Here is a 27,343-nt window from a genome sequence, read left to right on the forward strand (position 1 = left end):
TTCACTTTTTTTATTTTTTATTCACAGTTGATAATCGTTTCATATTACACTATCAATATTTCACAGCTCTTGGGCAGACCGGATAAACTTTTAGACATGCATGATTAATCACTCAAAAGTCATGCCCTTAATTAAAACATAATTTTTTGATTCACTCAAGAAATGTTTGAACATAATGGACTTACAGGTATTTATAAAGCTGCATTGCATTCTTCAAAACGTTTCATTTTGTATAATACATAGAAAGAGCATCGTCTGAACGAGCTCTGCAATGTCTTATTTTATATTTGGCTAAATTACTGGCCTTTGAATTACTGGTCATAAGAAGCTAGGTACTAGCCGGGATGGCTCATCCTGAAAAAGCTACATTAGCTTTTCATTGTCCCGGGCCAAGTCTGTCACTCTAATGTGTTTCAGCCTTCCCCATTTTACTTAGTGGTACTCATTAAGTGCTAAACTATAATACGTTTGGCCGCGGAGTCAATTGCCTTAAGGTTTTCTCTTATTTAGATAGACTATCCACAGCCTCTCTCGGCGAGCGAAGCGCGGGGGAAGGATTGAACTCGTAACTCGCGCCTCCCGTTTTGCGCTCGCGTCCAATTCTCTCGCCGTTCTTTCGATTCCCTGCGCTCATCAACTGAAAAATAGAGGGCTGTCGAACAGTCTATTATTTATAAGTAATTTTGTACATTTCTTGACTTGCTGTATCGTGACATTTGTTATAAGATTCCTTCGTGGAAAAATATGTACATACGTCTTATCAGTTTTTATCCTAAACTACACACGCATGCTTAATGCCGTTTACATTGTAAGCGTTAAGTACATATTAAATGATCTTTTTTATTCCTTTAAATACTTGTAAAATTTGACTCCTCGTTTGGAGACTGATTTTTCCGTGAAGTTCAACCAAAAATCTGCTGCGATTTGTCGTTGCTAAATGAAAACAAAAGAATAGTAACAAAGAGGATTTGTGTGTAAATTGCCATTTGGTTAAACAAATAATAATATTATTCTTTGAACGAACCACTATCGGAGAATATTCACTTTTGATCGAGAAAAAAATCATCTTATATGTACCTAACTTTTCCAATATTTTCTTGTTATTTACATTTTTAATTAAGAGACGTATCGAAATGCTTATCGCACTCGTAAATCGTACGAGTTCTATCGTATGGGACTAAATTCCGGACCTCTTTCCCCCTCCTACAAATGAGATACTGTAGTATTCCAAAAGTAGTAATAATTGTTATAGATGATACAATCAAAACTTGGAGCCGGGGTGTATGGCCACTTACATAAGATGATGACGTCAAATGACGGTCTTGATAGGGCTAATGGGATTTCTTCACTGTAATCTACACTGGAATAACTTCGTATTTAGTTGTTATATTTGATTTTCCCAATGCTATTTATATCTGATTTATATTGACAACCTTCAGGTACTTCTCATCCATCCGCAGTTTCTCGTCTATATAATTTGCTCGAATATCTTCTTTATCCACCTGAAGTAACTTCACTGCAACCATTTTAACAAAAGCTTTTGAGCAATACTTTATTGCGGTGCTGTTTATTTTTAATGTTTTTAAATCAGGAAACTTGGAACGCACGTAAATGTGTTTCTTGTAAGCGTTAAGGTTTAGCAGTTAGTTATGTACACAAGGCGATGCAAGGAGCGACCACGTGTATGGCAAGCTACGCATCAGTCGATTATCACTAGCCGCTCGGACAATGTTCCAAATTTACAGCGGAAGTGTGAGTCAGTTGTGCGGGTCGTTCACTCAGTTTTTTTAATCTGTGCCACACTTCTATATCTTTTGCACAGCTATAACGAAACTGTTATGTTCCTCTCAGTTACAAATAAAGGACCAACACTCAAACGCTTCAGGTATTAAGCTGAGGGCGTTGCATCTCCGTTGTCAGCGGTGTAAAACGTGTTATCAGTCTGTTCATTATACGCTGTAGTATAAGGTTGCAAGTGATCTTCTTTGACGCTCATCCATGAAAGAGAGGGATTCAAGTGTCCTTTATCATCTCCCTTAGGGCTGCGTGGTAAGGTGTATGCTGTAACGCGACCAAAAGACATCATTTTCCACATGGTACCCCCAGTTGTGAAGCTATTGTCATTGCTGTCCTTTTTTGAGGACAGAAAACGTGCTAAGTTGGCGCGGTATTCACGAAGACATGGACAACAAGATATCATGATAAAAAGTTGCTTGCGAAACTTTTCATTTAGCAGGATATAAAGGCACGGGTTTATCGCGCTGTTTGCATGCGCTAACCAGGTGAAGAAGAGTTGAACTTCATGTGGTAGCTTGTGCAGTTGATCAGGTCGTACGTACCAAAAGTAGTGATTAACATAATTTGGGAACCAGCACAGCGCAAACATCACAACAATGACGACCAACAGTCGGACAACTTTGCGTTTGGATTTTTCAGCTGCGGCGCGATTACTATCTGTTACGTTTCCGGGGATTTTGCGGAGCCACAGTTTACGACAAATTAAGAAATAAATGACAATAGTTATAGCAAGAGGCAATGCATACAGGACGACGAAAACAGTGCTGTGAAAGATCTTGAGTACCCGATAAGTTTCCTGAAAGGTTGGATCATTTGGATCTTCCCAGGGCCAAACTTGTAGGCATACATAATCGTTGATAAATGGATCAAATTCGACTCGAAATAAGATAGGATATGGCACCATTAACACAAAAGACAGGATCCAAATGATCGCTGACAAAATTTTCGGCTTTCGAAAGATCTTCTCTCTCAAGGGGAAGAATATGGCGTAAAATCTATCGAATGAAATGAGCATCATTGTTAGAACAGTCGCCGCTATTGAAATTGGGATGACGTAGAACAAAGCCTTGCATGTTATGTTACCCAATGTTCCCCCAAACCAAATGTTGAAACGGTAGAAATAGGCAACTTGGAACGGCATTACTGTGACAGTTAAAAGCAGGTCTGCAACAGCCATGTTGGCGATGAATAGGTTTGTGACACTGGTAGAGCGAGAAGATTTCTTTAACACCACGAGCAAGCCGAACGTGTTGCCCAGCAAAGCGATGATGAAAATCACTGCATATGCTGTTGTCATACCAATCTTGATATTTGTTGGAAAAAAGGGTAGTGGAGCGGTGGCGTTTGTCGCTAGAAAAAGAAATCAAGAAGAATTATCTCCGGTGTAATGCCGCGCAACCTTTACGAAGGCTTCACTGACAGTGGCCCATCAGTAGAATCATAAACAAATTTAAACAACTACATTTATACTATAGAAGCTAAAAAAGTCAAGCTAGCTTAGCAGCTCATAGCCCCGAGGGTCCAGGGTCCAAACCCTGACCCCTTTATAACCATTTTGGCTGAAAAAGTAACTCTTTTGTATACTTTCCGTAGACAATGATACCCTTTAACATCTCCAGTGGAGAGACTGCATCCCCTTTATAACGTTTACACCTAAGTAACCCTTTTAATACTTCAAAGGATCAAGTGTGTCAGTTCGAGATATCTTGAAAGGCTCTTTTAAATAACTAAATAGCAGTTTTCCCTTCCCTTTCAACCGTAAAATTCCTACTCTTTTGTATACCTTCACGGCCCAATTCGGGCGAAGCCTCCCGGTTCAATGTGCTATAAGAAGTAAACCCCTCCCCTCCCCCTCCCCCCCCCCCCAATCCAGGTCCATGCAGGGCAAAAATAAATAAGACGGTCTTCTCTGTTCTGAGCCTGGTGGTAAAGTGATCACCAGGGCTTCAGTTACACTCTCAGTTATTTTGTCTTGATTAAGTTGGCTGGTAGATTGCTGCAGTCTTTGGATCTCCTTCGGCTTCATTCGCTTCTTCGATTTTAAGTCCAACACAACATAGATCATCAAGCAACTAGCACATAAGCGCATGCAGGGCCGTTTTGATGAAAGGGAACCCTCAGAGAGACATACTAAACCCTCCCTATTCCATTGCTGGGCCTGAATTTTAAAGTGCCTTATTCTTACCATTTGCTCCTGTTCCATTGGAAGCGTTGCTCATTTTTGTTGCAAGTTCTAAGGCTGTGATAAGAAGGAGAAGAATACGTAGAGGATTACTCAACTGTTGTCAGCGTTAGGAACTAATATTTATTTAGTCTATCATCGTCATCATCATTATAATTATCAAAACAACACGGTGTTAACACGTGAAGTCAGTGATACTAATGTCATGCACTGTTAAAAGATCAGTTGTAAAATCTAAAAGTACTGAACCTTTACATGATTAAAACAAAACAAAACACGCTACGCAAATGCAGTAAGCATCTACGGGGGAATATCGGAAATATCAATTATCTCATATCCATCTTTCCACTGAGTAATGAAAATCTACCGAAAATCCATCTGTGAATACGTGGCAAAGTGCCAGAAAATGACACACAAAACAATGAGATGCCACACAGCATGAAAATTGGGATTTACGTGAAATTTAAAAGTAGTTAAATCTGGTGTAAAGTTGGTTATCCAACTTTACACCATCAATTAAATGTTGTTAAAGGTGGTTAAACCGACCATTACACTACCGTGTGTGCATGTGACTTAAAAGGAGTCTCTTTATCTACCTTTATACTTGAGTGTAAAGCTAGCATAAAGGCCAGCTTTAAAAAATGTAAAGTTAGCGTAGAGCTGATTAAAAACCAAATTTTCGCCAGCTTTACTTGAGCTTTACACCACGGTAAAATTATGTTTTCATGCTGTGGCAGCTCATGAAAGGTCATGCTCAATGATACTTAAGTGCAGTGTATATAAATGTAATCAGTGTTATTAAGCTATGTCCAAACCGACAAACCAGTTAACGTTACGTTCATTCCCAGCTTTCAATTAACCACTGCTTTTCTTTGGAAATAAAACTTTGCATTTTTATTTATAACACATTTTTTTTAAATTTGAGATCTAGTCAACAATGTGTATATAGTTAGTATATTTTAATATTTTTATGTTTTAATATTGTAATGTATATAGTTAGTATATTTTAATATTTTTAAGTTTTAATATTGCAATGCGCTTTTGCTCATTTATATGTTAAAAAGCGCAAGATAAATTAATAAATTATTATTATTATTATTATTATTATTATTATTATTATTATTATTTTTAGTTAATCAGATAGAATTTACCGCCCCTTCCGAAGTAATTTTAGCTGCTGTTTTCATATGCCTTTTGGCTAGGCTACTACTTCCGCTTATAGCGATTCCTAATGAGGACAGTATAAAGCGGCCTTCACACGACAAACTAAAGTTGGCAAACTCAAGTTGGTGTGTATGAACGACACAACAACAGTTGGCAAACTGTTGGTGAGAATAGAGACAAATTCCATTTTGTCGCCAACAGTTGGCCAACTCGTTTGCCTTTGTTGCGTCGTTCACACACACCAACTTGAGTTTGACAACACGAGTCAAGGCCAATAGTTTGTCGTGTGAAGGCCGCTAAGAGGACTGAGTGTACACGTTCTTCTTATTTGGCTTATGCTCATATTGTTGCTCATGCTTGTATTTGTGCTTGTACTTATGTTCTCTTCCCTTTCATACTGATTGCCAGGAATTGTATAAATATAACTGATAAGCTTTGATTTTTGTGACACAATGAATAAAAAAGAAAATGCCCTCTCTATGATAGTTTTCGATAACTATTCTAGTTACCTGTCAGGTTTAGCAGTGTATTGATATCACAAAATGAAAAATTGGAAGTCGATCACCGCTCATTAAGCAACAAGGTGTGTTTTGACACAATGTGTAGTCCAGTACAAACACAGGCTAGCCTTAATGGAGCTTTATTTACAGACAAACCCTTGAGGAAGCTTTGAACAAAAACCCGCTTCTGTTCAAAATGATTAAACATGAAAACACAATTCCAGAAATGTTTATATTGCTTAGCTGTAACTAATCTAAAATGTCTGATTTGTTGAGAACTCTTCAAAGGCTACATAAACCCATGCGACAAAAATAAGCGTAATAAACAATAAATTGAAGGAAAAAAATATACCGATAAAAAATAGTTAACTGGCTTAAGAGAATCCAATATCGATTGGAAGCAATTTTGTGACAAGCAAAAGACAAGGAGCCTGAGAAGCAATTGGTAAATAAATAAATTTAACCATCAGCAGGGTAAACAAGAAAAAAAAAATCACGAGCAATTTAACTCTGATTGCTGCTGTCCTATTCGACTGTAACACGATACAACCCTCGAAAATGATTTTTTATCGATCATTTCTGAAATAAGGTAAAAAGGACTGGAAGAAAAGATAAGGTTATATCTCGTGATTATCACGAGTACAGAAGAATGTTTTAGTTTATTGTTTCCTCTTACGGCTTGAAAATTGTTTTGTTGAGAAGCCTGTCAGAAGCGGATGAAGGCTGTTCAGTTAGAACGATTGCTATTTCGTGCCTTCTATTCTGTGTCACAAAAACTAAACAAAATCTCCATGCTGAAGTACATCATGCAGCCATTGGACGTGAGCCGGCCGGAAATCTGAATGTTTCCGAGGTTAATAGAAACATTTTGTTTGCACGAGACGAGTCACGTTTTTGTTGTTTTTGATATTTCATTGCCGGTTGCCGGACAATTCGAAACGATTTAAAAAAAAAAGTCTTTAATAAGTTCTGAACTCATCGATTTATTTGTCTGTGTGTATCAATTTTAAACATGGTCGTGTTTGATTTGTTAATCCAATAGAATTTATTTCCTAGCAATCTTTAAAATATTCGCATCAACATAAAAAGGCGTTCGTTTGTTTGTAAAGAAAAAACGAACTCCCAAGTAGGGGTAATGCAATATTTGCCCCTGCGTTGTGTATCCTTGTTGTTCCTTCGATCACGAAAAAATGGAAGATGTTTCTTCTTTTCAGGTGTAAATAAGAATATTAAACAAAATGATACACATAATAAACTACTGGTCGCCTTTAATGCCTAGGCCTGAGCCCCTGCGACATAATAAAGATTTAGGACTTATTTTATAACTTCGTGGTTACTGGCGATGCTACGAACGCTACTGAAGAGAGAAGGTTTTAATACGCATACACTGTATCAGAGATAGTACGCCTCTTATCTCTTTTGTAACTTAAGGATCGCTAACATGAATACATGATTAATTTAACCCCGACTAACCGAAGACAGTCTTAAACTTATTTGTTATGTTGCACTTGCCTTTATAGGACTCTTCTCTTTTGTATTCTTCAGCGCTCTCACTGAGGGTTTCACTATGCGATCTTCGATAAGTGTTTAATAGCCGTGCCCAGTGCGATGCCCTTATCAGCTAGATATGCCGTGATTTGTTTCACGCGGACTAACAAATCTGCAAACAAGATAAAACAATACGTGATGTCGTTACATTAGCGGTAAATTGACATTAGCAGATTTGTGACCAAGTATTCAAATTAAAATTCTGTGGCAAATCTAAAATTGAATTTCAAAAGTACTAACTAAGCACTCAAATCTAGGCGGAGAACTGCATACGCTATCTTACCAAAACGTGTGACTGTCTTGTTAAAAGCGGTTCTAGACATTCACGTGTACTTTGCTTCTGAGTTAAGACGTTTTATTGCTTTTAGCGTGATGAATATGTACAAAATTACAGTTTAAAAGTAAACAGAAACGGCTCAGCTGTCACGAAGGTGTAATATCGTGTCCGGTGTTTAATTTATAAAAGAAAGGTTTTTAAAACTAAGCGGAACAATTTCGATTATATTTAGTTTGCCAGAAAAGGTCTTTAATTGCGTTTCTTGACGCATGTCGTCTTTTAACACGAAGACGAAAGGTTTAAAATTCAACAGATATTTTGAGTTTGCAGCACGTACGTTAATCCCCGACATGTTTAACGAACCGAATGGCATATATCAAAGAATATAAAGCCAAGTTTATAAAGCAGAACCTAGCATCCTATGGTGATAAATTTCAATTGCCCCATCTGCCTTATACAAATACAATTTCTTATTTGATTGCCTTATCTTTTGTACATGTGATAAACACTGTTTTGCATTGATTGTTTGTTAAAAATATTACGAATCAGTTTTAATTCCTTCAACAACGCCAATATTACAGGACACGAACCTTCTCTTTAAGAGCTTCCCAGTATAGCTTCTAGAGACAACCGAAAAGTTGAAAATTTTTAGTAGATAAACCGGTGGAAACGTGCTTTACAGTTTTGATTAGCGAAATTCAAATTTAGGTCGGACGTTCTTTAAGTGCATGTCAGTATGGTCTTTACATTTTGCAAACAATTCAAGAAAAAAAAAGTTGTCGAAAAAAAAAAAAAAGAAACACAAATTAAACAACCCTAGACAGTCTGACTAGGAAAACTAAAAACCTTCACCCGATCAAATAAAACTGAAAAAGATGACTTTTCGGCCATTGTAAAATTAAGCTTAACTATTTAATTAAGTGATATTTACATTTTTTTCCTTTTACAGATTTTTTTGATATCAAAAAAATATAATTTAAACAGAATTAAACAGATTTTAGTGTTATCAACAAAAATATATAAGCAATTTTTAAATTTAGCAAGTGGTAACCTTAGAGTAAAAATACATCCAAGTACACAATAATTTTTTTCTTTAATCTTAATTTCGTTTCCTTGGAAGTTTGAAAGATCAGGTTTCCAATGACAGTGTTTAAACCCTTTTTCATAATGTATTATTACATTCGAATAAGCACCAAAAGGTCGAAGTTGCTGTGGGAAAGGAAGATAAAAAGCCCAAGGTATTTTTTATATATGTATAGGTCCTAACATCTGTCTAACAGAAACAAGTTGGAATTTTGAACAGTCGGTCTGGACTTTAGGATTTAAGAGCGGCAAAACCAGGGTAATGTCGCAGGATTTCAGAAAGCGATACAACGGGTGCCAATTGATAAAATTTCACAAACCTCTGAATTAAAAAATACCAAAATTGAAATGCGTTTACACTGGTGTAAAGGACCAATTTAGTAGTGTTTTAGCAGCGAGCTTGTCAACTTATGCTATTTTCAACTTCAGCCTTGTTCAAAATGAGCTTTTCTTACTGCATGAAAAGACTTGCAAGACTATACGTTTTCTTGCCTCAATTTTTTTTAATATGGAAAATTGTTACCCCATTTTAGACCCATGTTCCAAATATCTCAAACGTTATTCTCGTCTGCTTGGAAATATATTGGAATTAGTAAAAGAGGTTATATTTTAATTACTAGATTAAATTTAAGGGAAAACTGGCCATTTTGTAGTGGTTTTCTTTTCTGAATTTGTTGTTACGTTTGGCAATAAATATTTCAAAGTTTATAATAGTGATTTCTGATAACACCATTCACATTTTTTTCTTCTTGCGAAAAAAAAAACCTTCTAGTCTGTTTGCAAGTCTATCGTCTCATTATGGATCTTTGGTAGGTTTTCGTCGGTATGTCGGCGTTTTCTCCTATTTTTTAAGGCGAGATCGGAACAACTTTTGACCGTGTTTCATTGAAATTGGTATAAAAAAGCAAAAAATAAAAAAAGTCGGTATCAAAAAACAAACATGTACGGTCCATTACCCCCTGGGGGGTCCATTGCAGTAAAACTACACCACAAAACGTCTTCAAGTTAAGTGCGGATCCCAGATTTGATCGAAAATTTTGGCAGATCGACGGATTGGGCTAAAAATATCACGGATCGACGAACTGCCTATCCCTGTTCACCGCCCTCGCGTCTCGATCGATAAAGTGTGGCAGGCTATAATTAACCATTTGAACGTGGGATGAATTGAAGCCCAACTAGAAAACCGAGCTAAGAAAATAATTAAGATGTATATTGTTATTTCGTCGAGTAGTAGGTAAGATATAATGATGTGATAACAGTTTGTACTAATTTGCCAACCTTTCCGGTCAAAATACCTTCAACAAGGGGAAGCGACATTAGGGCGTTGTAACCTTATAACAACATAACAACAGCTGGAGTTGTTGCTCTCAATTAGTCTCGTTATTTTCGGAGGGGTATAATTTTTTGAAATCTCTAGAACGGAGTTTTTCTTAATAATAAAATGTACTTTGTTTTCCGCGAAAACAAGGTCGAATAGTTACGAAAAAACATCACCAGAACTGAAATTTAACATATAGAGCAAGGCATTATTATTTATTCGAGTCACCAGTCTGCTTGCATCTCTTTTGATCACGATTTTGTAAATAAATAAAAATCAAATATTGATCACTTGAAAATTTAAAGCTTACCATAATGTGACTAGAATGCATTTATAACGGCCTGCATAAAATTCGTTACCACCGAAGACTTAAGGTCTTTCCTGAAATAGAATACACTATTTTTTACAAATTCTTTTTTTTTTTTTTTTTGGTTTTTTTTTTTTAAAAAAAAAGGGGGTTTTTTGGGAAGATTTTTTTTTTTTTTTTTTTTTTTTTTTTTTTTTTTTTTTTTTTTTTTTTTTTAAAAATAATTTTATAAAAAAAAAAAAAAATTTCCGTTGGAAAATTTTTTTTTATAAAAAAAATTTTTTTTTCCCCCCCACAAAATCCAAGAACAAAAAACTTAATGGACTATACTGGTCGCACCGAGGCAAAGTAGTTAGTGGATCTTTATTGGTACAAAGGAAGATTGAAAAACAATTTATCATACTAAAGTTCCGCGTTTATTAAGGTACACTATTACTTTCATTAAATTTTGACTGTTTCTTCGAGGCCCCTAAGGTACCGGAACAAACAAAAAATTAATATCATTAACACTGAATTAAATGATAACTTTCGATTCCGCGCAAAGCTGGGGGCAAGATCCTGCCGATATGCGGTCTTTGATTGATGCCGCTTTTCACAATTGAAACGATTGTTTTGTAAACAAATGCTTTTGTTGAATTTTGAAGATTTATTGGGATTTATAAGATTTTGATTGCTCATACAAACAATCTTGGGGTAGAATGACTACAAATCACTGGTCTTTCTCTGTTTGTAAAATCGGCGGAAGCGTTTTGCAGTTGTTATTTTGTTTTCATTAACCCCTATTGATTTGCGTTCACCTGTAATTTCGGCTTGGAAAGCTGATATAACAAAAACGACTGTGCCTTTTGTTTGAAGAACGCGAGTTTGGCATGCTGTCATTGAAACTACTTATCAGTAACAATACAGAATTTTAAAATGCAAGAGAAATCCCTTAGCTTATAATGTGTAAACAAATGAGTTACAGTTTTGTAGAAAAAGTAGAAGCATTTAAGAAACGTTTCAAGAGAATCCAAAGCAATTTCAGTTAACTTCATCTGATTTACCAACCTGGCTTAAGGGTATAATCGGTAATAAGTAGATGAAGTTGAAATGAAAAGAGTTTTTGTCTTAATCCAAAGAAGTGTGAGTATATCATAACACGTATATAATTAAAAGAACGTTTACTGGGAATGAATGAAATTTTGACGAAGATTCAGTGCAATTCCGTTTTTGCTCATATAATCGACGTAAATTATAAGTGTTTTCCTTAGCTTTCAATTAGCGACATAACGTTTCGATAGCAAGGTTATGTAGTGATACCAATACTAGATGAGCAGTGCATTGTATATACTCGTCCAATATTCCAAGCCACTTCTTACTGGAAACTGATTTGAAGGAAGATGAAGGAAATTTATGACGCAGAACTTACCTTTTTTCGTGCGTCCCGTGCAATCACGAGCTCTTTGAACGAGTGGAATTTCTATTCACTCCAGTTGATGTCGCATTCAGTGATCGCAAGATTAACAGTAGTGAGTAATCTAAATTAAAATCTGGACATTCACGTAAACCGTTGAATGTAAAACACTCGATCATTGGCTAGAGGTTCGGTTGCCGTATGAGTACGAATAGGACTGACAAAACCGTTTCCCGAAGGCACTTGAATTCTTGTAGGCTTCGCTTTAAAAACAAATGGCTGATACATAAACAAGTGTATGTGCATAATAATTGAAAATCAATTATTTTTACAGATCAGTTAATTGTGCAGTGAATTCCCAAAGAGGCGACGCGAGCCAATAAGCAAAGGCTTCGGGTTATATTACAAAAAGCGTAAAACCCCTTATTGACGCACGTGTAATAGAAAAGTACATATTAGTTAGGCAAAACGTGCGCGTTGGAGTACACAAGACAATTGTTGAATATAATATCGGATTAAATTGGTTATTTTTAAAACAGTGGCGTCACCGTACATGTAGGTTTCGCAGGTGGTTAAACTTCAGTTGGGAAATTTTGCTTATTTCTTGTATTGTTCGCCATATATACCTTTCTCGATTTCTCGGCTAATCTAATCCCAGTTTTGGTATATTTTTGGTTATTACCATTTCTTTGGAGTTCATTTGCCATTTAAAGCGAATAACTCAATAAGTGTTTTCATAATATTTTCTTAGATTTGACGTTCATACATCAGTTGAGAAAATAATTTGTAAATGCAGCATTACTTAATGTAGCATTACTTAAATTTCCGTTAAGTTCATAGCTAAGATATAAACGTTAATTAAACATTTCGAATACGTATACATTCGAACCAAAGAAAAAAGCTGGTTGTCCTTTCTATGGAGGTGTCCGTGCGTACGATAAAGATAGATATTATACTGTGGATTTGCGATTTCTCGAACCTCCAAGGAAAACAAAAATTGGTTTGAGAAATCAGGAAGTTGGAGAAATTTGGGGTAAAAATGAAGTGTTTGTCTGAGTGAAGGAAAACACTTTTGATCAGAAGTATCGGGAGTTTCGAACAATCGAGAGTTTTAGAAATCGGGAATCCACTGTATATAAATTTTGGTTTCTCTCGGATCAAGTGAACTGTCCATATAAATATACAGGTGTCCGTAAGGTTGGGTTTCACTGCATCTCAACTGTATAAGGCGTTCAGTGAATTTGATGACTTTTCAGGTAAGAGCATAGGACAAAATTTTATTTATTTGGAGCGAGTGATAATTATACTGTATTCTCACTTAACATATATTAATAGAAAGTCTACAACTTGAACGAATTTTTTTTATCAAAAAAGGGCTTTCAAGAAATGAAACGCGCCAGAAATCCGTGCGTATTCTTGCCGGCGAACTGAATGTAGGTTGATAGAAAATTGTACTGGAGCTCAGAATGAGTTTTCGCTCGAATGGCCGGCAATATGATCAATTTGACTGTCTCTATGATTGAACACTAGTTAAATTATGACATCTATATATTTTGAAGTTTCCTTTTCATATATACCTTAGATATAATTTATTATTATCTAATTTTACCAAGAAATAAATAAGCTTATATGCATCCCCAAGATAACTTAATAGGTTCTAACATCGGTAAAATAAATTCGAAACCGTCTAAATAAATCACGGTTCATCCACTGCATGATGAAGCCTTTTTTCCGGCGCATCCACAAGTACAGTTTGTCAACGAACCTAGAATGAGAATCGCTCGGGTTTAAAGGAACTCAACAGCATCGAGTGTTCAAACGTTTTACGCGCAACTTCAATTTAACTACTTGCTGATCACGGCTGAAGCTCGAGATCATCACATGCAACTTTTCGAATAAAGAAATGACAATAAACTACCGTTTTCAGCCTGTTTTTTAATGTTTAACTTTTTTGTTGTTTTAAGGCTCGACAGCTCCGCATAGTTAGTTTAACTTTCACACCCCTGAACTGTTATTGTGTTTCAAGAGCTCTTTTTAAAGATAGTCTATTTTTGTCGGCGAAAAAAATACGATCGTATGGACACCGGCTCCTCAATATGCAAGCTTCATTTCATATGGCTTGTTCAGCCTGCGAGAAGTCTCACCTACATGTAATTGGTGGTCTCGTGCGAAAGAGTTATGTGAATCGCCGGCAAGTTTCTTGTTGCCTTGCCGTTTGCATAATTCTTTTTCTGGAGCCCCAAAATTAACTTAGAAATGCTCGCAGACAAGCTGTTTGTGAGACCGACACGACTTACTCAGTCGGTCTTCGTATTTTACTTTGATTTAAATGTGGCGGGATGATTTGCACATTGTGATTTGCTTTAGTTGGTCAGTTTTTAAAGGCAACATAATATAAAGAGAAAAATCGTGAAGATTTATTTCGTCAGAAATTTCGTAAGAAATTGCGAAAAATAAACAAACACCCGGCGGTCATGAGGCATGTGTTCGTGCTGCTTGTCATGTTTAGCCATGAAGCCAAACCAATCGTGTGCAAATTATCAGTTGATTTTTCATGTTCTGTTTGAAAGCTAAGAAAATGAAACCGAAGTCTGAAAAAATGAAAAAAAAAAAATTGTGGAAGAAAATCAAGTTGATGCATAAAGAAACTTCTGCCATCAGGGAAAAAAAACCCTGTAAATGTCAACATATTTCTCCATATCTTTCTTTTTATATATTTCTTTTTAGAAATGTTTAAAAGAATTCACGGTAGCAGTACGTCGTAAAATTGGCGATATCAGATAAAGATATCACGACTTTATATATTTCAACAACGACAAACTTTTGATACGAACATTATCTTGGGCTATTAACTATAAAGGTACCTTCAAACAAGGGATCAACTGAGAAAATAAAAGCTTGGGATTATCTGTTGCTATAAGCTCCCGCGAACCTGAATTAGTTTTGAATATCTACATAAAAAAAAGTTCAACATGGGTAATATTTGTTACAACTGATTCCTTTTTTAAAGGAAATCAAAATCACGTTAATTATTCGAGCCATAGCTGACTGTTTGTCATACAATATTTTCCCCGCATTACTTTCAATAGATAAAAAGAAGAGAGAAGGAAAAAACAATGAAAATAACGCAAATAGTCAGAAAGCGAAATCTTTCCAAAAGCAACTGTGCACTATTATTATTATTACTCTCATAGAAGAATTTTTCGCTGTTAGAAACTGGCGCAAATTTAACACCAAATATAAGTTCTGCTGTGAGGTTTGATACGGCCTTTGTGTCATATATTTACTTGGCATTTCTAGCAAAGTGAATTTTACAGTAATCTAAATAAAACGTAAAAATCACCTACCTCTTAAGTTATTGGATTTCTGTTGGAGAACAATTCACCACACACTGAGCCACTTCTTAGAAAACTGCCATGAGATGAAATTTAATCTCGTCGCCTGGAATGAAATGAAGGAAATAGTTGCTTTAGAAGTAAATGCAAATTCTACTGCACCGCATTATGAAATAAAACGTCTAAAACCTATTCCTAATTACCAAATGGCTTAAAAAACGTTGACAGTAGAAGAAATATTTTAGCTTGAACGTTGAAAGGTAATATTTTTTTAACTTCGATTCAGTCGCGTTTATAGTTCGAGGCCAAGAAATTTACCTAATGCAATAATCTTTAAGTGAATTTTTCTCACTTGTACTTTCCAGTTTTGTAAGCTAAGTAGAATGCGATTTTTATTATTCTGAATAATTTTCAAGGTACCGGATATTTTTTTAACCTTCTTTGGCATACAAACCGATAATTTCGCAAGAAGCGGATTGCAAGTTGTGTAATAGTTGACGAAAAAGCGACAGCCCAACTCTAATGCTTTCTAGTGGCAGTGATTTTATTTGTACTTGGGCACTTTATATTTTAGGCCACACGACACAAGGTCATTTACTGTCATTAACAAGGGAAAGATCCTCCGGAAGATTTATTAATTTTTGCTTATTTTGGCTTGAACCTTGACAAATTAAGCAAATAATCAGGTACGAAATACTAATTTGTGCGAAACAAGTTAAAAGGCTTAATGTCGGCTTTTGAAGTACAAAAGGGTTTTTTGGTCATAATCGTATTTGCCTGCGCACTTTTTAGTATACATGCTTGAAGGTATAAAACATAATTCCCCTTAGCCTTGGCTTCGGGATTCAACTATTAAAGCTTGAAATTAAAAATAAAATGCATGCCCAAGGCTAAATACGTAGTAAAAAGCACATGAAGTTAGCATTGTGGCCTAGTGAATTGAATTCATCATTATCCACAAAGATGAACTTTAACCCAAAAATCACCTTAATGCATTTATACAGGGTATTTGTCAAACTAACAACTTTGACAAACGGAAAGCTTCCCCAATATTCATTGAATAATATTTCAACACAGGATGTTTGCAATCAACTCACCCTTTTCAATATGATATTATTTGGAGATGTTATTCCCTTTGACGTCTTCTTATGTTAGTCACAATCAATTGTAAACGTTGCCATGATTTGACTTTTAGCGAGAAACATCAGAATTTTGCGCGCGGCGTCGCTTGATTGTAGTACTATTAAACATTGAATCTTTATGTCAAACCCTATAGTTTTGGCGAATTACGTCACCGAGATTAGCGACAATAAAAAAACAGAACTAATACGATTGGGTGTAGCTGAAAGGCCATAAAAAATATTTGACATGCAAACGGAATTTATGGAAAAAAATCTTTTTATAGGCAAGTAGCGTTATCTTTTCACCTTATTGCTTCTATCCTATCAGTAAAATAATATACTTGATTTTTGATTTTTTCGAGGCACTGAAGACAGCTTGCATAGACAATTAAAGAAGGGACGTTTCTAAGTAACGGAAACATCTTGGGAAAACATTACTAAACGCTCACGTCGTTTTGTGTTTTTTCACGCTTTTATTAGGTGAAGTTTTTGTACAGCTCAGAATGGAACCCTGACAGCTTTGTCCTAATGAAAATGAATGGAAATTGCCATAAAGGAAATTAGAGTCATACAATGCAAGCGCGCGGCTTGTGTGATGTTTAATATGATGTATTTCATTTCAAGTCATAACTAAAACTGTTCTTTAGCGGATATAGCTAAACGAGTTCGATTACTTTATCAAGGCTGGGATCCAGGCCCTGATTGAGTTTTTGCTCGCCCGGTCATGGCATGCTGATGAGTCCTAGCCAGGACGAAGCAGCTGTCCATTGCAGCCAACTGCACGGGTAATTAGCGCATGCGTACAGGTTCTGGCCAAGCCGTGGAGTTGTTTAGTGCTGTCAATAATTTTTTCCCTTTTAACCCTAATTAAGAATGTGTGAAGTCCTTTAGTACATTAAAGAAGGGAATTGGAAATTGGTTTTTCAATTGCGGCCAAAGGCCAAAAAACAAAGAAACTTAGCGCTGTTTATGCAAGTTGTTGACATCCGGGGAAAAAAATCCCTCTGCTTTTCACATCCGTGCTTCTATGTATTTATGCACCTTGTAGAGTGAGGCAGACAGAGACGTAATTTTTTTTGTAGCTTTCAAACAAATTTTCATTTATAGAATCTAGAGCCTCAAATGAAATTTATATTGCAGTAATCAGGTGTCAGTTTATATTTTGACATAAAATGTCATAGTTTTAGTATTTTTGTATTACCGAGATTTGTTAAAGTTTCTCAGTTTTGTTTCCGCGACCTTAATCGCACTGCGATTTTGAAAAAAATGAAAAACTAAAGACTAGTGTTTTTTTTAAAGCTATAATATTAAAAAAGCTTAAAACAGATTTAAAATGTTAAAATGACTCTAAATTTTCATTAATAATACGTCGTTCCTCGCTGTGTCTTTGCGTAGTTGTTGATGGGATGCATTTAGCTCTTTCCATTTGCCATTAAATGCATTCCATCAACAACTGCGCAAAGATAAAGCGGGGAACGACGTATTATTGATGTCTTGAAGCTAATGGTTATCCTGAGAGCTTCATCAAGTCAGTTGGTGAATGCAACAGAAAAAAACACGCACCCAAAAACTCAGGAGAATCCAAAGGCATACGTGTCGATTTCATATGTGAAAAGAGTGTTGGAACGCATTCGACTGATTTTGAGCCTCAAAAACATCAAGACAGCTTTAAAAGAAGAAGAAGCCCAAAGACCGGCCAAGAAAGAGCAGTTGAAAGCACATTTACAAAGTGGCTTGCAGAACATACCCATTTACGTATGTTGGGGAGAGCGTTTACACAGATAAACTACGAAACAAAACACAACCGTTGGTTCGCGTAATGGAATTCAAACCAGGATCAGTTTACTGAATCATCCAAGTAATATTTTTCGTGAGTTTTACTGAGAAGCATAGTCAAATTCGAAAATTTTGTTGAAATGCATAAAACTGAATAAAAAATTAAGTATTTACTTTCTAGTCCCTTAAGATCAATTTTAAAGATTTTTAAACAAAAGTTTTAAGGAAACCTGCTAAAGATAAGTGAAAGCCATTTCCAAGAAGTTGGCTCACTATGTTTCCCGTTTACGGAATCGAATTTGTCGGGTATTTCTTGGTAAAGTAAAAACCTGTTTAAAATCAGATTTCAAACAGATTGGATGTCAACGATTCCTCGTTACTTAAACCAAAATGATTAAAGATAGGGACTTTAGAAGGTTTCTACAGAATAAAAACATCAGATGAAGTAATTTCTTACCTTTAAAAGTACATGCATGCGTCGTCCTTTACGGCGGTCACCAGCTTCTTGATCTTATTATTTTGACCGGAATCTGATATTATTATTATCTGTCAAAATATATTATTTTCTGTTTCAGCTCGATATCTTGTTTTTACTTTGCTAGGAACTATCGTAAGCCACAACGCGTATATATTTGCCTGAGCTATACGATACAACACGTCCTCCTTTCGTTGCCTTACCTTGTCTTCCGCTATTAAAAAAGGTTAAAACAGATTTAAAATGTTAAAATGACTCTAAATTTTCATTAATAATACGTCGTTCCTCGTTTTGTCTCTGTTGTGAGTTGTTGATGAGATGCATTTCGCTCGTTCCATTTTCCATTAAATGCATTCACTGCGCAAAGATAAAGCGGGGAACGACGTATTATTGATGACTTGAAGCTAATGGTTATCCTGAGAGCTTCATCAAGTCAGTTGGTGAATGCAGCAGAAAAAACACGCACCCAAAAACTCAGGAGAATCCAAAGGCATACGCGTCGATTTCGTATGCGGAAAGGAGTGTCGGAACGCATTCGACTGATTTTGAGCCTCAAAAACATCTAGACAGCTTTAAAAGAAGAAGAAGAAGCCCAAAGACCGGCCAAAAAAAGAGCAGTTGAAAGCACATTTACAAAGTGCTTGCAGAACATGCCCATTTACGTATGTTGGGGAGAGCAAGAGAAAATAGAAATCTCCAGGGGTCGGAACTTATGGGAATGTTAACTCCGCCATCAAACAGCATGCAGAAACAAACGAAGTTGTTGTAATTAACAGATGATGACGGTGCGATATATTGCAGGTTCACATGGTACAAAGTCATGCGTGTGCATCCTTTGGCGTGGTAACGCAGATGCAAATAATCAAATAGTGCGCGCCGGTGCCTTATGGGATGGACAATCGTAAAGAAGTTTCCAATTATTGGTGTGTAATTTGCATGCTTTCATTTAAAGGTCGCTAATTCACTTAGCAGATGTACTTATGGTTATTTTTCTTAATTTTCCATATAACTTCCCATCGTCTGTCTCGCTTTTTTGCAAACGTCCTACGCTTGATTCGATTTTGCAGCTGCGCTTCTCATAAATAGCGTAAAGTGCTATTTTATTAAAAATTAGGTCACGAACGAAGCTAATCGGAATTGTAAAATTACCTAATTTTTGACGGTAAGATAGAACTCTTTAGCTAATGGAAACTAATCGCTTATTTCACCACCAAGTAGCTTTTATTTTGGGGTGAAATTATTTTTTTCTACTCTTTGCAAATGTTAACGTTCACAAGTAAACGGCTACAGTTAAATATCACATTTATCAATAATGCTCTACCTCATATCGTCCCATCTATTTCTCATAAAAAATGGTATCTTTCATTTAGAAATGTATCGTGCTGGAGTCATTCAATAAAACAAAATGAATAAAAACGTTCGGCGTTTACATAGATAAACTTCTAAACAAAACACAACCGTCGGTTCACGTAATGGCATTCAAACCAGGTTTTTCTACTGAATCATCCAACTAATATTTTTCATGAATTTTACTGAGAAGCATTGTCAAATTCTGAAATTTTCTTGAAATGCGTAAAACTGAATTTACTTATTAGTCCCAAAAGATCAATTTTTCAAATTTTTAAACAAAAGTTTTTAAAAAAAAACCTGCTAATTTTATAACTTATTCAGTGAAAACCAAGAAGTTGGCTCACTATGCATACGTTTCCCGTTTACGGAATCGAATCTGTCGAGTATTTCTTCGCAAAGTTAAAACCTGTTTAAAATCAGATAGCAAACAAATTGGATGTCAGCGATACCGCGTTACCTAAACCGAAACGATTACAAATGGGGCTTAAGAAGGTTTCCATGGAAGAATAAAAACATCAGATGAGGCAATTTCTTACCTTTCAAAGTACACTGATGTATGCGTTATCCTTTACGGTGGTCACCAGCTTCTTGATCTTATTATTTTGACCGGAATCTTATATTATTATTATCTGTCAAAATATATTATTCTCTGTTTCAGCTCGATCTCTTGTCTTTACTTTGCTAGGAACTATCTAAGCCACAACGCGTTTATATTTATCCGAACTATACGATACAACATGTCCTCCTTGTCTTCCGCTGTAGCCAATTTTGTCGTCAGCTTGAGAATACTTATGGAGCGCATACTTTCTTTTAAATGATTATGGAAATTAAAGGAAACACAATTTATACAATTTGAGATGAATGATTTCTATTTGTAGAAATTGGCTATCATCTATATATAATTTTATGAAAAGCTAAAGCAATCGAAATAAATGGAATAACTCTGATTACTAAATCTGATCACGTTTTGAAACGTTTAAAAGTAATAAAATTCAACATAAAACCGAGTACTTTTAAAACGAGCTTCGTAGAATTCGAAATAGATAGGGGTTATCAACGTATAAACGTAAACTAATCCATGTTTTTATTTCAGTAGTGTATTGTGTCTTGGAGTATACGGTTGATGCATCTTTTTACTTCCCTTATAATTGCGTAGCGGTAATGCAAAAGATGGAGTATAGCACGAGACAGCTGCACCACTCGAATACAATAATTTGTTCATGTACCAATCATGAGTGGCGGCTTAGACGCTTGAATTATATTTTGCCAAAAAACGGAAGAAAATAATCACATAAATGATAATTTTCGACGTTGATAGCACTGCAAGAGACTTGATAACAACGAAACTGAATGGCAGCCAGATTAATCGAAGAGCTTGGCACTAGTGATCTGTACAAGTTCCCAGGTCTATCTGGGTAAAAGGTTGGCCATTATCACAAACGATTCCTGAGGAAGGAACTCGGTTTCGTATGATTTCCGAGTTATGGAAACATGAATGTATTATTAATTAGAAGATTGAGAAACGTAAGCTGCAGAAACACCGGTGGGATATACACTTGTGAAGAAAATATGCTTTTATTTATGGGCAGGTTACTCTTGCAATCACCCGATCTGGTTGGATATTTGTAGAATTGATTCAGTCCAAAAAAGATGCAAGTATACAACGATTTATCGTTTATTTGCACGTAAGGTCGTTTCAAAGTATGAAGGTCATGATGGACGGATATAGGAAGCTGTAACGGTAACGGTAATTATCCCTCCCTCCCTCCCTCGATTGCGAGCATGCGAGCACGGCGTTTTTCTTTGCGAGCACGAGCATTGACAAAAATTAGCCTTGCGAGCAATGAGCACTTTTCAAAACCCTACCTTCACTAAAAACCGAGCATGCGAGCACTTGTAAAATTGTGCGAGCACGAGCAAACGAGCACCCACTAAAATTTTGCGAGCATTTGCGAGCATTGCGAGCACTGCGACATTTTGAGGGACCATTCATGACCCCTAAAAGATATTTAGCTCCTTCCAAGGAGGGGTTCTATTTCAAACCAAAATATATGTTTTCCCAGTAACCTTATTTCAGACCTGGCTCCAAAATCAATACCCTATTTCACACCTAGCTCCAAAATCAATGCCTTATTTCAGACCTGGCTCCAAAATATCCTATTTCAGACCTGGCTCCAAAATCAATACCCTATTTCAGACCTGGCCCCGAAATCAATACCATATTTCAGGCCTGATCCTTTTTAGGAACAACTTTGGATTGTGTATTAAGATGGGATGCAAATTACCGACGACTTCTCAAAGTATGGATAATAACAATCATAAAAAAATAATTTATTCCAAAAAAAAAACCACGGCTGACCAGAGTGCACAGCCATACCCTATTTTAGTCCAAAATGGTCAAAATCCATACCTTAATTAATTTAGATCAAAACGGCTGGAAAACCATACCCTGTGGTACCGCACATATTTCCGGAGCTCCCTTATAGGAACGAAATTATGACTGCTGCAAGTTTTGCGAGATCAATGTCAAGCAGATTGAAAACGAGAAGCCAGATTCAAACTTAGCTTTGCAGGTTTTATTCTTGAACACTAATTCGTCAGTTCTGTTAGAATTGCAAATCGTGTCTTTTTAACTTGTAAAATAATAGGTAGCCATGCAGGAGTCCAGTGGAAATGATGAATACGATTCTGTTATAATCAGTACTGGGTACTGATGATAACTTGTTTAGTTTCTTGATAATCTGGTTGCCGTTCATGTTGGGCCATAGGCCAAGACACAAATATCCAGAAAAATACTCTAAAAATCTATCCAGAAATTCACAGTTTTTTCCTAGAAATCGTTCAAAAAGTCTCTAAATTTCACCAAAGTTTTCTAATTAAAATCCCTAAATATCCCAAAATTTTATTTCTTTCTTGAGATAAACTGGGCACATCTTCAATAGAAATAGCCTCACTTGGCTCCTCCGCGGGTTCCGCCAAGTTTGAAACTTTCTTCCCTAGCCTTGGAATGATGGGGGGTGCATTAGAAATAGGAGACATCGCTGCACAATTGAATTGCAGTCTAGCAGTGACCAATGGGACAAAATTATCATTTCATAGGAATTTTTTTAAAATAAAACGGCAAAGAAAACAGAACAATTTGTTATTTCAAATCATCTAAAATCCCCACAAATCCCTTTTTTTCTTAAAATCCCCAAAAGTTCTAAAAATCTCCTGATGTCCTAAAAAAATCCAGCTTTTCGTGTCTAGGCCTATAATGGGCCACTGTTACGGCTCTCAATTATGTTTAGAATTGAAATAAAAGATAATGCAGTAGTGTCGTTCATGACAAATACTTCTCCTTAAAAACATTCTCTCAAATAGAAAACCAAAAGTACTGGTGGAAACAGGAAAAAAGTTTACTTGACAGGTGAATGGTACTCGACGTGGGCGCTTGTCAGTTTGCATTGAACTTTATAAGAAATATTTTTATTGATCGTAAGTCTGTCGAATTTGCATAAACTTTGCGAGGCGGACAACCAATTTGTCCGTTATAACTATGTTTGTCTATAAATAGAAAACGCACGATGCTTGTGATCAAGTTCTTTTGGCAGTTTATCGTTATTGCATTGCATTCCAGTTCGATCAATTCTTAAAAATCGCCGCGGTACAATTAACTCTTTAAATTAACTCCCAAGAAATTCCCCACTTAAAATATCGCCATTCTCTTTTCCTTCTCGTAAAATACTAAAACATGCGCAGAAACCAATGAAATTGCTGTCATACTAGCTTTCATCCGAATGGTTGCACTCTGAATCCATGCACATACTTAGAAAAGCAAGGTTTGACTCAGAGGACAATTGTAAATATCAGTTCGGATGTCGTTCGCACAGTCACTCAGATCAACGGACTGTTTGTGTATGATCTCAAAGGCATTCTCTAAATTAAACGAAAAGTTAACTATATGATATTTCCTTTAACGCGCGCTTCCCTAAAACCACTGAACTGTTATTAAATAATGAAAAAGTAAAACGAATTTCGGTGGTAAACCGTCGGTGAGCTCTGATATCAGTCGCTTTCAGCTACAACTAAACAGACCAAGCTAGCGCTGATTTATAGAACTCTGAGCCTATTCCCATCTTACCGCAGAAGTCATGATATCGTGGGAACTCGGCTTTTCTATCGTAAAACAACGACTGTAGATGCCGATTTGTTTATCTGTTGTGATCTTTGATCGAAACCCGAACAATTTCAGTTATAATGAAATATCGTTACCTGTTAAAGTAGCAGAACTCTTCAAAAGCGTCTAAAACCCTGAAGTCTCTAATAAGCAAATTTCGCAATTCAGTAAAAGTTTCTTATGCCTTATTATCTTTATATTATTGTGCAATGACGTTTAAAAATGGTAAAACTCTTTCCGTGTCGAAAGTGACAACCTTGACAATTGCTAATTCCGGAGTATAGCAATAAAGCCCGCGTCGGCATGTTCATCAGAGTGTCATTACGGTCCACTTAAATGACAGATTTCAGTGACACGTTAATAACTGTTGCTCATCACACATCAAGAATCTAGGACTGTTAGAACAGATTAAAATATGCTTTTAAGATTGAGCGTTAAGTTCCAGATTCCATCAACAAGTATAATGTCCGGTTTATCGCTATTTAACAGGCAACATGCTTTACGACTGTTGTCGCGCCTCAAAATATGACTATCTCACATTGGCATACACTGTACCTCAGTTTTTAAGGCAATTGACTTGATAAACATTAAAATAAGAATTTCTGAAACTTTCCCTGGTTCACCATTGTGTTGTTATATTTTGATATATAGAAAAAACAGTGTGGGTCACCTTTTCCGCAAAAAGGGGTAGATATAATCCCTCGCGGCTGATAAGGCAGGAGAGACTAACAAGTCAGATTTGCATGTACTATTCGTTTTACATTCATCCTAACCGTCAGGTCAACTTCGCTTTTAATTTACTGCACAAATAATTGAGGCTAAAGTGCACAGCGAGTTTCAAGGACTGCTATGAAGTATAAAATCCACCTAAACATCTAGACTGTACACAGTCCTTTGCTTTCTTGTATTTATTTTTGATCGGAACGCGGAAAGGAGTCGATTGAGAACTGGACACCAGCGTGCTTCGCGCTCGACTACGCCTAGTTCTTTCGCTTTGAAAAATTGAGAGGCGTACACCATGCGTATTTAGCAGCATGCACATTTACAACCGACTTTGTTCACAGTGACAAGAGAGGAAGTTTAAAGCGTGCCAAGATTGGATGGAGATTTTCTTTTTTCGATGTTCTCGCGTAAACACTCGACAGGATTTTATAGAACTCCATCCAAAAGTCCTTATGTAAATAACTTTTGTTTGCCGCTAATCACGCGCGTGCGTCATTTAAGACTGACGTCTGACATCATATTGTCGAAGTCTGATATACTGGTGAAAAGCATTGTATAAAACACTTAATATTGGATTTTAGACTGAATTTTGTAACTACTGCCAACTCATACATTTGCATGGCAGTCGTTTTTATGATGTCAGTATTTTTGGTATTTTTAGACCAAAGAATGTGAAAGTTTGTACATGTACTCATTTACGTAGGAACATAAAAGGTTCCTTTCGAATTCCTTCTATTCAGTGGCACTTAAGAGTGAGACAGAAAGTGACATGTATTGTACGTGTTTACATTTAGTTTTTAAAACATGCAGAAGGAAGGAGGCAGAAAAAATATCATGCAAGCACAGACCTCAAGAAAAAAAATTCATTGACAATGAAGGATTTAAAAAAAAATTTCCTGCCCACAGCAAATCACCCAACCCTCCCCTCAAAAGTAAAATGGTTGGCCCCTTATAATATTTTAATCATAGAGCCCGTGCTCTGATTGGTTGTGTAGCAATTTTGCATCACACTATATAAACACGGTTATGAGGAAATAACATTGCGGCATTTGTTTTGTTATAAAGGAAATTGAAAATGGGCTCTTCCTGTTAACATAGGCCGATGAAAACAATCCAAATATTTTGAAAGAATTCTCAAGTATGTAAACCTCGCCTCGCACGTCGGGTTTACCTAAGCAATTGCATTCTTCCACACTTTTTTTCGTATTCAGTTTACATTAGCCTTTATAAACACGCGCGCCATTTTACTCTGAAGTGGCAGTCAAATGGTCAACCAATTAGTTTGCGATTCTTTCATTAAATAACAGTACTGTGTAATCGATTGAGAAAAAAATCCTACGTGATCAGTTTTCTTGTAAATAATGCAAAAAGAAGCGTAATTACTGTTCTCGGGGTAGGTGTGTTAGACATTGTGTATCGTCTTTCAGCTCAATAAAAATGACCTCAAATTCCAATTGCGAGCTGTTTATACATATTTCTTACCAGGATTGAAATAACTTCATCTCTCAGTGGTATATCAAAGCTTAATTATGTATTATTGTTGATACATGCACAGAAACAGGCGAGATTACTAAGGTGGTGTACAGTGAAAATTGTTGCCCTGAAAGAAACTACCGTGAACTCACCGTTTATAATTCAGTTTGCAGTAATTAACTGAAGACAGCTCTCTGCTTCCTGTCTCTTTAGTTTAGGCAAAACCGCACACTGATACGTGCTCAGGAACACAACTATCACGTCAAGTAAATACAAAGGAACCGTCCCAGTATTAACCACTCGACATCAAGCAGCAGATCTTTAGGGTAAATGGGGTGTAGATGTTGACTTCTGAAGTATAAGGCTGAACCAAAAGGCGGTGAATACGCACAAATTAAACTGCGTTTGTTCTGGAATCTGTCGTGCGGGAACTTCTAGTCTCACTAAAACCGGGTCAAGGGTTTTGCGTGCACGAAATGTCGAGCATGTCACGAAATCTGTTATCACACGATTGGCCAGGCGTTTAAATCGAGCTTACACCATATTGATTGGTCGGAGATCGTTAAAACTAAGATTTGTAAGTAGGTGGTTGTTATTACAGGTATTTGTTAAGTGCTTTTTTATCAAACCAAACAAAGTAAACAAAACGCAAAGTCAATCGAAAATGCCGGTCCTTCGACTACGACGGCCAATAAGAAAAGTGTCTTCAGTCGTTAGCACTTCACATCTCTTTTAACCTAAGTTAAAAACAAAAATAATCCTCGACAATAGAGGAAAGATAATTCACCAGCCAACAGATCTCTGTTTGACACGCTAATAAGTTACAACGTGTGACGTCACAGTTATCTTAGCATGTTACTTAAACAGACTAAACAGAAACACTTTATATTTTAAATGCCATCCGGTCATCAAAAATTTATCGGTAAGCCGTTTAACGCGATTTTATCCGTACGCTTGAGAAGATATTTATGTAAAATAATATTGATGGAGTGTTTTCAGTTTTCGGATACTTTTAGGCATTCACGGGACGAACGAATTGTTTAAAGACACAGACAGTTAAGGATCACCTATACAGACTCAGTCACTTTGAGTGCAATGGATCAGTTTAGCAATTTACTACTATATTTTGTTCAGAGTTGTAACTCTGGGAATGTTTCGGCTTGTCAACTATCAATTTAAGTAGATCAGAAGACTCACTTGGTGGTTGAAGGAAATAACTGACTTACTTTTGATATTCAGTTATCCCGGCTGCCGCCTACAGATACGTATAGTATAGTTTTCCTCTCGCCAGATTCGAGCCAGCAAGAAGTGTTATCTCAGATCTATATTTTCCTCAAGGCAACTCACGAGAAACTGAAGTAG

General features: G+C 36.2%; 1 protein-coding gene across 10 annotated transcripts; it reads right to left on the minus strand.

Annotated features, from left to right (window-relative positions):
- On the minus strand, positions 1-27,343 carry LOC144643402 (galanin receptor 2b-like). Of its 10 annotated transcripts, XM_078502631.1 has the most exons (6): positions 26,134-26,411; positions 18,259-18,347; positions 14,917-15,010; positions 7,156-7,303; positions 3,983-4,036; positions 1-3,147 (listed from the first exon to the last, which is right to left on the minus strand). In XM_078502631.1, the coding sequence occupies exons 5-6, from the start codon at positions 4,014-4,016 to the stop codon at positions 1,889-1,891; spliced, it is 1,293 nt and encodes a 430-aa protein (XP_078358757.1). In that variant the 5' UTR covers positions 4,017-4,036; positions 7,156-7,303; positions 14,917-15,010; positions 18,259-18,347; positions 26,134-26,411; the 3' UTR covers positions 1-1,888. The 10 variants fall into 10 exon arrangements, with proteins under 10 accessions (XP_078358757.1, XP_078358762.1, XP_078358754.1 ...); XM_078502636.1 differs by lacking the exons at positions 18,259-18,347; positions 26,134-26,411 and adding an exon at positions 27,325-27,343; XM_078502628.1 differs by lacking the exon at positions 18,259-18,347.

This window comes from Oculina patagonica, chromosome 2 (assembly GCF_052425735.1).
Source record: "Oculina patagonica isolate OP01 chromosome 2, crgOcupat, whole genome shotgun sequence".
NCBI classification, from domain to species: domain Eukaryota; kingdom Metazoa; phylum Cnidaria; class Anthozoa; order Scleractinia; family Oculinidae; genus Oculina; species Oculina patagonica.